Source organism: Onychostoma macrolepis, chromosome 07 (assembly GCF_012432095.1).
Source record: "Onychostoma macrolepis isolate SWU-2019 chromosome 07, ASM1243209v1, whole genome shotgun sequence".
NCBI classification, from domain to species: Eukaryota; Metazoa; Chordata; class Actinopteri; order Cypriniformes; family Cyprinidae; genus Onychostoma; species Onychostoma macrolepis.
This window is the reverse complement of record NC_081161.1, coordinates 37,928,527-37,940,187: the sequence shown is the minus strand read 5'-3', so window position 1 is coordinate 37,940,187 and position 11,661 is coordinate 37,928,527. Positions and strand designations below refer to the sequence as shown.

General features: G+C 38.6%; 1 protein-coding gene across 1 annotated transcript; it reads left to right on the top strand.

Moving 5' to 3' along the window:
• The first annotated feature begins 6,479 nt into the window (after nt 1–6,479).
• Nucleotides 6,480–9,831, top strand: cd248a (CD248 molecule, endosialin a). The gene has a single exon (XM_058783659.1). The coding sequence runs from the start codon at nt 6,694–6,696 to the stop codon at nt 8,857–8,859; it is 2,166 nt and encodes a 721-aa protein (XP_058639642.1). The 5' UTR covers nt 6,480–6,693; the 3' UTR covers nt 8,860–9,831.
• Nucleotides 9,832–11,661: the final 1,830 nt, after the last annotated feature.

Sequence of the window (11,661 nt, the reverse complement as noted above, 5' to 3'; positions counted from 1 at the left end):
ATTGCTATAGCTCTAACTGACTTCCTCTTTTCTTTTAGCATCCAAATTGCTTACTTTTCTCTCAAAATCAGCTCCCTCGTCTTCATCCTGGTTTGTGTGTGTCATCATCGACTCAGAATGCAGAAGCAATGGATATAACTGTACTGTAACTCACTTTATCTGGGTCTGCCTAAATCATCTCTGAACCGATTGCAATTGGTGCAAAATGCGGCAGCCAGATTATTGACTGGCACCAGAAAACGTGAACACATTACCCCGGTTCTCGTTTCTCTACCCTGGCTCCGGTTCAGTTTCGTGTTGATTTTAAAATTTTGCTTTTTGTTTTTAAAGCTTTACATGGTTATGCTCCTCAGTATATCTGTAATCTCCTCATTCTGCATTCCACCTCTAGATCTCTTCGGTCATCTAGTCAATTTCTTCTTTCAGTTCCTCGTTCACATTTTAAAATGAAAGGCGACCGGGCTTTTGCTGTGGCAGCACCTAGGCTTTGGAATAGTCTTCCCCTCCACATAAGATCTTCTCCTTCTATTTCTTTGTTTAAATCTGCGTTGAAAACCCATTTTTATTCTGTATGTTTTAATTCTGTTTGAGGGTGTACAATTTTATTTGTCCCTTTGTTTGTCTTGATTGGGTATGTTTTTACTTTGTTTTATATTTGTTGTACAGCACTTTGGTTGCAACTCCTGTTGTTTTTTTAAATGTGCTTTATAAATAAATAAACTAAACTAAACTAAACATAACTGATACGACACATTCCCTGCTTTTAATATCTGAAGAATTAATGCAACAGGACACAGCTGATCACTTAGAAACACCCAATAATAAAATGTGACATTTCCTGACTACACAGCAAACAGAGCAATTTTGTCTTTACTGTTCCAAATATATATATATATATATATATACATTTACATTACAATGTACCATTTTATATATATATATATATATATATATATATATATATATATATATATATATATATATACATACAATCTTTGCTCCATTCACCTGTTTGAAGGAAACCAGCTTTGCTCATCACCTGCAGAGTACCATTCCACACAGCCAAGGCAACACAGGAGTGGCTTAGGGCCAACTCTGTGAATGTCCTAGAGTGGCCCAGCCAGAGCCCTGACTTGAACCCTATCCAACATCTCTGGAGAGACCTGATAATGGCTGTCCACCGATGGTCCCCATCCAACCTGACCGAGCTTGAGAGGATTTGCAAAGAAGAATGGAAGAAAATCCCCCAATACAGGTGTGCTATGCTTGTTGCGTCATACCCAAAAAGACTCGAGGCTGTAATTGCTGCCAAAGGTACTTCAACTAAGTACTTAGTAAAGGGTCTGAATACTTAAGTAAATGTGATATTTCCTTTTTTTTTTTTTTTTTTTAATAAATGTACAGACAATTCTAAAATTCTGTTTTCACTTTGTCATTATGAGGTACGGAGTGTAGATTAATGAGAAATAAAATGAATTTAAACAATTGTAGTATTAGGCTGCAAAATTGAAAAAAGTGAAGGGGGTCTGAATACTTTCTGAATGCACTGTATGTCAAATCATTGTCACTGTACATTTATCTGCCTATACATATTATATTGAGTGATTAGGTTTAGAGTAGTGGTGAGGTAAGGGACTAAAAAATATCTGTATAATAGTATAGTAAATAAATAGTAGATATAATCAAATACATTTGTAATACAAATACAAAACATTCATAAAGATCTTTACATTTCTTAAGCTGTGAATAAGTAGATACCTTTATGTTTTACATGCTGTCAGTACATCCATATTGTATGGTTCAGTGTATATCCAGATGTACAAAAATGTATGTGCAAACATTACATTTGAATTCCTATGAATGCCAATGAGATCAGGCTGTATAAACACAAACACATAAATCGCAAAATGTGTTATATATCACATAACACGTTTGCTTCTTGCACAATTCAAAATATAGCTTTCCAGCACTGTGAACCTGAATACCTCTCTTGACTCTTGAGTCAATACACCCATTATGTTACACAGTGAGACTCGTGGAGTAGAGGGGGTTGTTTTTGGGCCTCAGTCTGGGTCTATTTTCCTGCTCTGGATAGTAAGAGCTTTGGCCCTGAGGGGTGTAGGGGAGGGTACACAAATACTCTGACATTTCACTCACCCCAGTGTTAATCAGACTTTCTCCTCACTCTCATAACCAGGGCCAGATTGTAGTTGGTGGATTTAGAACAGCATCATGCATCAAAGCCACTCTGCTTTAACTTCTTCGTGTGTGTTCTGTTGAGTTAGGGCTAATAGAGACTCATAGTCTTTTAACTGTGACCACCAGAGTCTGTTTTGAGCCTTTAAACTCTAAGGACTGGTTTCATTAAAGGGCATTCTTGTCTACAGTTTACTATGAGAAAATATTTAATGTTCCCACAAAAACATTTTTTGTTTTTTGTTGTTTTTTTAAAGTTGCAATGAAACGGAAGTAGAAACTGATCTTTTCTTCCACATTAAAACATGCATCTAAGTTTAACAGATTGTAGAAAATGAAAAAAAATAAGGCGGGGACTCGGTTCAATTAATCGGTTGTTGATTGGATTTTGAGAATTGGGTGTTTCACTCAAAATGGAGGCAAATAAATGTGAATTTGCAAGGTTGGATTTAAGCAGACTAATGCTGCCTTCGCGTGCTATCTGAATTATTGTAAATATGACTTTCCTAGTTGGAAAATGGATATGAACTGCCTCTCAAGACTCAAGTTTTTTGAAATCCAAGTTTCCAATTTCGGCGGGCCATAAACTTGAAACATGGGGGAGGGAATAAACATAGCTGTAGTACTGTAAAGTTGTATTTATTTTTCTCATAACATCTACATTGCTTTCTCTTGCTGTTACATGTATATTTATACATATAAATAACCAGTTGATGCATATTGTATGTATTGAACACAGTGAAAATAGCATTTATTTGACTGAAATTTCAGAATCGTGAGTAAGCTAGATTGTGCTGTAAATGTTTATATCATTACCAATGAATGGCTACATTTTGTTCAAAACCTGTTGGATTATTGACTAAATATCTTTTGGCTTTAGCAAGATTTCCTCAGAGAATGCAATCACAAATGGGCAGTCTTCCATGAGTCCTGTTCTTTCCGGCAACAAATTCATAATTACAACTTCAGAAGTGGGAAGTTTCTAATAGCATGTAAAGGCAGCATAAATGATTGTAGAAGTTTTGCATATGTCACTAGAGAGTAGTCTGCTGTTTTCACCAGACAGTCAAGTTTTTATACATTTATATAAAACATTACGAGGTCAGAACATTATGAGGTTTTAAAAATGAAAGATATGCACAGATTAATTGTTCACAATATGATATGTAACATGCCTTTAGAAAATAAATAGGGTGAATTTTTGTTTCATGCTGACTTCAACAGTAGTAGGCCAACTGGGTTTAATGTTGTGGAAATCTGCCCAAACACAAACTGCTTTTTGGACAGAGTAAAATTGTCTGGTGAAATAATTCTTCCAAGTATTTTGGATGAGAATCTACTGTAAACCTAATGTTTTGGCTTTCTTGAAACATACATTAAGCATTAAAAGATACAGGTGTTATAATTCCCATCTAAGATAAGAGTTGATATCAGTAAGGAGGACAGTGTTTATGTATGTGTGAATTTGTTGTTCCTCTATAATATTGTGATTGAGTCAGCCTTTCATCTGAATCAAAAGACCTCCAGATACTGTAATACTTAACCACGGACGTTACGCACAGTGTCTGAACGTGCCGTATGTGATCCACATACATGTGTGTCTCTATGCTTGTGTATGTGGAAGTAATTCCTGACCCAGAAATGTATCTTTAGTATGACCGCTTCAGCTGAATTGGATTTGAGACTTATCATGGTTCAGAGAGAGGGCTTTCCATAAGAGCTGTCAAAGACTGAATTATGAATTTTTTAAATGTCAAACAGAGACACATAAGACTATACATCCTGCATCAAGATCCTTGTTTCCAAACACAGCTATGAATGTTGATCAGTAAAGTCATTGTAACATATAACACAATGGTTTTTTTTTTTTTTTTTGTGGAATGCTGTCTTTAAGAGTGTGGACTGATTAGTGTTTAGAGTTTGTAGTACTCTCTGTATGGGGCTTCCATTTGCATCGGTATCTTAAAACTGATAACATTACGTCTGCTTTTACTTTGTACTGCTGCCAAATACATGACCACTGGCAACAGCATGAGAGCATAATAGCAAGCTTGAAATGTGAAGACATGAATGTCTGTTGCACGTATAACATCTCATCATTCTCTTCTCAGTCGTAATCACAGCTCTAATTCGTGTAATTATCACATGCAAGAATTAGGAAAACTGTTTACAGAGCAGCTAGTGGGTGACCGGATTCAGTTCAGCATGATATGAAGGGTTGGTGGAAGCAGCATGAGACCTGAGACAATATTAAGAATGAGGGATCTTGAGAGTGGAAAAGAGCAAATGTGATTTACAGGTGGTGGCTGGACGGTTCCAGGAAAAAATAAAGGCAAATAAATGAAAAAAATACCCTGAGGATCTTCTGCGCTGTCCTGCAGATTTGACCTCTGTTTCACCTCAGTGTACCTTGGATATGGAGTCGTGAAATGAAGGTTAGGTACATCAGCACTGTTGGTGAGATGAAAAGAGAGCATGAGTAAAGTAAGGTGTTTAAAACACACGCCATTTTTCCTAGAAATCTTCAGGTTGGTTTTATACAATTTTCTTATTATTATCATGACTTTGCAGGACTGTACATGCTTGAAATCTTGTAACAAAAGCTTCTTGGAACTGTTTTCTTTTAATTCATGTTTCATTTAGCTAAAGATTGTTAGACAAGTGTAGCTATTACATAGACCCATGATTGCATTTTGAACATGGAGTGTTTCCATGGTAATGATAGATATGTTCTGGTAGAACATCTGTAGTGTTTGAATAGATTTCCCCAAGCTCTTATTATGATTGTTAGAAGTATCTCTGTTTACTGATATTAAGTTTTGCATTGTGTATGTGAATCATTGTGCATGTTGACTGAAAAAAAAAAAAAAATCCATTACAGATCACTTAACGTTTAGACACCACTCCAAAATGTTATGATGTGATATTTACTTTTAATGATCGCCACAACAGGAGTCAAATTGCTTGGTATAAGGTTATGTCAAGTTTTATGATTTTTTCACCAAAATAAAAGACAAGAAAAATAAACTCTCTCTAAAAAAAACACTGACCCTACTTCAGTGCAGCGTTGAAGTTATCTAATATTATCAGCTGTCTTAGACATGTGCTTCACCTGTGTTTCATTCACAAGAGTGATTTTTTAATGATCTTTTTGAGAAATCCAGCCATTTCCTCATCAGGCTGTTCCTATTTAACCCCCCACAGAACGTTATCCCCATTGCGACCATATACAGACTGAGACCCCATCCCAGTCTTTCCTCCTCTCTGTTTTCATAACAAAACTAGACCTGAGTTTGTTCCTTACGGCTGTGGATACTTTAACCTCTAGCATAGCTAGATTTATTATTGTTCCGGCGCGCAGTGATTGTTGATGTTGGTGTGTTTTCACAGGCAGCTGGCGGACTTTTAGGTAATTTGACTTTACGTTGCAGTAGTCAGGTATGAACAATACTTGTTTCATTCAACATGGTCGTTCATTGAAGAATATGTATTTACACAACAATATTTATTAGACATTGTGAAACTATTATGAAAAAATACACACTGCCAATTTATAATCACTCTTATAGTCCACTCAACAATTTGTGTGTAATTCATTCATCAAATAGAATGTATTAGTAAAATAAAGTAACGTACTTGGATAATAACTTACTTGGATACTAATGTTTGTCTTTTTATGTTTTTGTCTTTCATTTTTATAGGCCAGTTTTTAAAGAAGTGGGGAATGTGGGGACCTGCTTAAGTGCACAATAGCTTTTATAAGTCATGATAACACACATTACCTACAGAACCACAGCTCAAATCCAAGGACTGACCAAATGCCCAGAAAAACTGTGAAAAAGAGGAAAGATCAGAGAAAAACTGGAATAGAAAGTGCTGACAGATGTAAGTGGGAGTGTTACAGTAGACACAGCCTTTGTTTAAATTTTCTCTAGCGTTTTACATGGGTAAAAAAAAAAAAATAAGCGTTACAGTTTGTTATTAGTTATCCGGCATTCAGAGTTTGGTGGGGGTGGAGAGTCAGGGTTGCGGGGGGTCGTGTGGTAGGAGCAGAGTCCCAAACTATTTCCATACACACTTATGAGAAACATACGTTACATTCTGGTGAAGAGGAACCGAGACTGCTGCACTTCCCCCCAGTCCCCCCAAACTACACACACACACTGGTTCTGCCTGTGCCAAAAACATCTTTTTTCAACTCCCCCTTTTCTTCAGTCACTCCTACCCTCCTTCCATCTCTCCAACCCTCCCTCTCCTTCTCTCTCTCTCTTGCTGGAACGTCAAGGGTGAGATTGTAAGTGCTCAGCTTAGGCACAGATCACCACTGGACAGGACAGAGAGAGGAGGGTGGAAAGAGAGGAAAAGAAGGGAAAAGTTTAATACAGGTACAAGTAGAAAAAGAATGGGCAACTAGGGCATTAAACTGTATTTTAGCACCCTGAAATCCTCCTTAAATAGGGAAAGAAAGTACAATAGAAAATAGAGTAGGTGTGAGGTATGGGCTGTCCAGTTCTTTGTGTTATTCTGCTGTCCTCACTACTGTGCCTCTACGGGGTGCAGACTCAGGACTTGACAGAACGGGATGCACTCTGCAGGGAGGATGGGTGCTTTGTGCTCCATTTTCAGCGCAAGATTTTCCTGGAGGCATGGCGGAGCTGCAAGGAACACAGAGGGAACCTGGCCACCATCAGGCATCCAAAGGAAGCAGCAATAGTGAAGGAGCTCTTCTCGAAAGTGGAACTGAGACAACACCACAGAGGCAAGGCAAATATCTGGATTGGCCTTCAGAGACAACCCCGACAATGTTCCCCCACCCGACCCCTGCGTGGCTTCTCGTGGGTCACTGGAGATCAGGACACCCAGTACACCAACTGGCTACAAGAGGACTCGGCCAGTACCTGCTCATCCCCACGATGTGTGGTGATGCCTTACAGCACTGCGGCCCATGAGCAAGGGCATAATCTTAAATGGAAGGACGGAGCTTGTTCGATTTCAGTGGATGGCTACCTGTGCAAGTACAGCTTCCAAGGCATGTGTACAGCTATTGCTAGTGAGGGAGGTGGGAATACACTGTATAGTACCCCTTTTAACCTGCTGAGTACCCTCTTAACACATATCCCGTATGGGTCGGTTGCAGCTGTACCTTGTCCTGCTAAGGATGATCAATCAGTTCTGTGCACACAAAAGGAAGATGGAACTGTTGGCTGGAACAGGGAACCACCTTTTTGCTCTGATATGCCTAAGACAAGCTGGTGCGATAAAGACAACGGAGGTTGCCATCACTTCTGCGTTGAGGATGACTCGCACTATTACTGTGATTGCAATGATGGCTTTCTCCTGGCTGAGGATGGGGTAAGTTGCTTTCCGTCCGACCCTTGCAATGGGGCTCCATGTGAGTTCGAGTGCTTGCGTGTGATGGATGGCTACCGCTGTGCTTGTCCTGATGGCTACATGCTGGCACCTGATGAACGAGGCTGTGTAGATGTCGATGAATGCCTACAGAGTCCCTGTGAGCATATCTGTGTAAATGCTCCTGGAACCTTTGAGTGTCGCTGCCGGGATGGCTACCGACAAGATGAAGAGGGTGCCTGTGAAGATGTGGATGAGTGTTTGGACAACCCGTGTGAGCATGCATGTGAGAACACATTGGGCTCCCATATTTGCCACTGCCATCAAGGTTTTGCCCCATTACGAGAGGACCAGAGTCAATGTCATGACATTGACGAATGTCAAATTGAAGGAACATGTGAACAGATGTGCATCAATTATGACGGAGACTTTGAGTGCTACTGTGAAGAAGGTTATACACTTAAATCTGACCAATATTCCTGCAGACCCATCGGGGAGGACGTGGAGACTCCCTCAACCACTGTCTCCAACCCATGGATTACTCACAACCCCATTTGGGAGCCAGAGGATCCTGCATACCCATGGCACCCTCCACCTGATTCTGATTGGAACTGGCAGACTGAGCTGCCCAATGTGGAGACAGTTCCAACAGACCTGATGTCGACAACTGAAGAGGAACCTGAAACCTCTACACCGACTGAAAGCTCCCCTGAGGTCATTAATGTTAATGGTGACCTTAATCCAGAACAACCAGTTCATAATGCTTTTTTTCCACCAGCAATTCTGACGCCTGCACCAGACTATTATGAGGATGAGAGCACCACGGTTCCCACAGTCCTCCCTTCCTCCACAGCCTCAGGCGGCGCTTGGAATTGGCTCTGGTTCAGCTCAACCCAAACAAAGCCTGAGACACAGGAAACTACAAAGAACCCTCTCGACCTTTTTGGAGAATATGAGTTTTATGAACAAGACCATGACAATATCGACATGTATGATGATGAATCAACCACTTTTGGTCCAGGGAAACAAACTTCCACCCTGTTCCCAGTGCAGTCACGAGGAATAGAGGAGGTCATTATTGATAATGACAACAGCAGTAACCAGAGCCAAGGAACCAGCTGGTTGCTTATTGGATTGCTAGTGCCACTTTGCATCTTCATTGTGGTGATGGTGGTCCTGGGCATTATCTATTGTACTCGCTACTCAGTTAAACCACAGAACAAGAACACTAGCGATTGCTATCACTGGATTGCCGGTGCTGGTGACAAAGCGGCTGCTGACATATCTGGTAGCGTAACTAAATCCCATGTTTGAGCAAGAAGGACTGTGACATGACAGTGTGAAAATGTAAATAAACTTTGTTTTGTAACTTCACAGTAGCGAGAGGTCCAAGAGGAATTTGATGAATTGAGGGTAGCACCCCATCCTTTCCCTTTGACATTTTTAATCCATGATTATTTATGGATGTTTATCTGGACAATCTGCTAAGCAAGAAATGGGAGGTGGGGGGCAAGGAGGAATGACTCTAAAAACCGCTGAGCCTCATTCTCTGCTGTCCTCAAGACGCAATAAAAGTTCTTCTGCTGTTGGTCACACTGATCTCTTAGTTTGCGAAACAGTTGCTCAACAATCACATGGCAACTAAGAGAGCATACCTAATAGATGAGGATACTTGGTTGAGTAATGTGGGTTATTTATTTTTAATTTTGAAGGAACCTTCCATCTGAATAGCTGTTTGTGTCATTCAAGAGAGTCATGTCTTAATCGATTTGTTCTCTAAGGAACCATAATTCCAGTCCATTTTGACAGTGTCAAGATTTGTATTCCCTGTTGTGAATTCATTCTGATCCAGACCAAGAAAAAAGTATTTCTATTGTGTTTTTTTTTTTTTTTTTACCAAACTCTGCCTAACAAGTCTTGTAACAAGATCATTTGAAAATGCTTTCTAAGCATTGTATGTTTAATGACAGTAATCTGACAAAAATTGCTCTGAAATCAGTCCTTTAAAGATTAGCATGCATGTGGACAGTCTGGTCATTATGCCACACTATGAGAGTGAAGTTGGTCATAATTCACAAGCCTTATGAAATGTCAAAATAGCAGTCAGACAATCATGTACCAATGACTTTCCTTGATCGTTTGCAGTATTATGTTTTGATATTCTTGAGGTTATGTGAAGGTAAGGTACAGATAAACTTGTTTAAGCCACAAACCACCAAACTTCCTGCTCTGATTACCACTTTATTTTTTTAAAACTGTTTATTAAAGTGCTCAATAAGGTTTAAAGGTTTGTGTCTTCACTGTTTGAGACAAGCAATATTTGTCTAATGCATGCCTATAAAATCAATAGGCAAGTTGTGGTTTAATTTGTATAATTTGCAGCTTTTTAAGGGTAAGAATAAGGATATGGTAAGGGTTTACTCAGTTCTATAAAAGTAACTAATTAAGCCTCCATCGTATTCTTAATGTGTCCTTTCAACACTTCTCATCTCCTCCTCGCTTTCTTTTCTCCCTTGTTCCACATATATACTGAGAGGCTTTCTGTGATCGACGGTGGTACTATAAAAGTACAGATGTTCTGTACTCAGTACCAGCTGATTATCCAATCAGATAAATCTGGCCAGACATCAGAGAGCTCCTTACTGTCATGCAGTGTTGTGGATAATTGGCGTGCTCAGCCTTCACATCATCACAGGAAAAGCACTCTGGTGTAATCGCTTGAAAACTGACAGCTTCCTACATGTTTTGCTGTTGTGGTTACAGTTCTGTGTGAGATGACTTTAGATTCATCTTTGGGTGGTCAGATGCACTACCATTCAAAAGTTCGGGGTCAGTAAATAATAGCGAATAAATACTATTCAGCAAGGATTGATCATAAATGACAGTAAAGTCTTCAACAGCATTACAAAAGTAAACAAAAAAAATCATGTTCTTTTGAACTTTGTTCATCAAAGAAAAAAATGCATTGTGGTTTCCACAAAAATGCAAAGCAGCATAACTGTTTTCAACATTGATGATAATAAGAAATGTTTCTTGAGCACCAATTCAGCATATTAGAATGATCATGTGACTCTGAAGACTGGAATAATGGCTGCTGAAAACAATAATAATAATAAATGAATTACAAATTAGAATATGTTAAAATAAAAAAAAGAGTTATTTTAAATTGTGATAGTATTTAAATAAATTCAGCCTTGGTGATACAGCTAGTGCCCCTGCAAAACTATCTTGATTCTAAAAGTCTCAAAATTGCATTGCAACAGGTGTCTGCTAACAACCGATGCTGGATTTTTAATCAAAACTGAGACATTTTGCTATCACTTTAGACAAAGTGGTCTTAAAGTGTCCTTGCAACCAGAAAGTGTCCAAATTCTTTTAACTAAATTTTGAACACATTTTTGTTAATTGTTTTGTTTAAAAAGTGTGTGTGTGTGTGTGTGTGTGTGTGTGTGTGTGTGTGTGTGTGTACTTGGTATTCCCTATATGTTATGGGGACCAATTTGTCCAAATTTTGATGGTGCCCATAAGAAAACAACATTATAAATCATAAAAAATATTTTTGAAAATCTAAAAATGCAGCAAGTTTTGTGTGAGCGTTAGGGTAATGGGATAGAAAATACAGTTTGTACAGTATAAAAATCATTATGTCTATGGAGAGAACCTAAATTGAGGTCCCCACGGGTAAACAAGCTAATAAATCACACAGAATGAAGTTTTTTGAAAATCTAAAAATGCAGAAAGTTTCCTGTAAGGGGTAGGTTTAGGTGTAGGGTTGGTGTAGGGCAATAGAATATACTGTCTGTACAGTAGAAAAAGCATTACGCCTATGGAGAGTCCCCACAAGGATAGCAAACCAGAGTCATATCTTGCTTTAAAGTAAATGTTGTTGTCTATAATTCTGTGACATTCATACATTTTTATGTGTGACTTAAGTGTCCATATACTTTTGGGGTTACTGTACTTATCTTTAATTCTGTAACTGATCATAACACTATTGTTCAAATTATGTAAAGAACGAATAAAAAAAGCATTATGGCTAAATGTCAGTAACTGATACACATAATTGTCTTTATGCAAATAAAAAAAGCATAATTTCATGATTATATAATTTCTTGG

Coding starts and splice junctions, on each gene's coding strand:
- cd248a (XM_058783659.1), top strand. CDS start 6,694: ATGGGCTGTCCAGTTCTTTGTGTTATTCTGCTGTCCTCACTACTGTGC.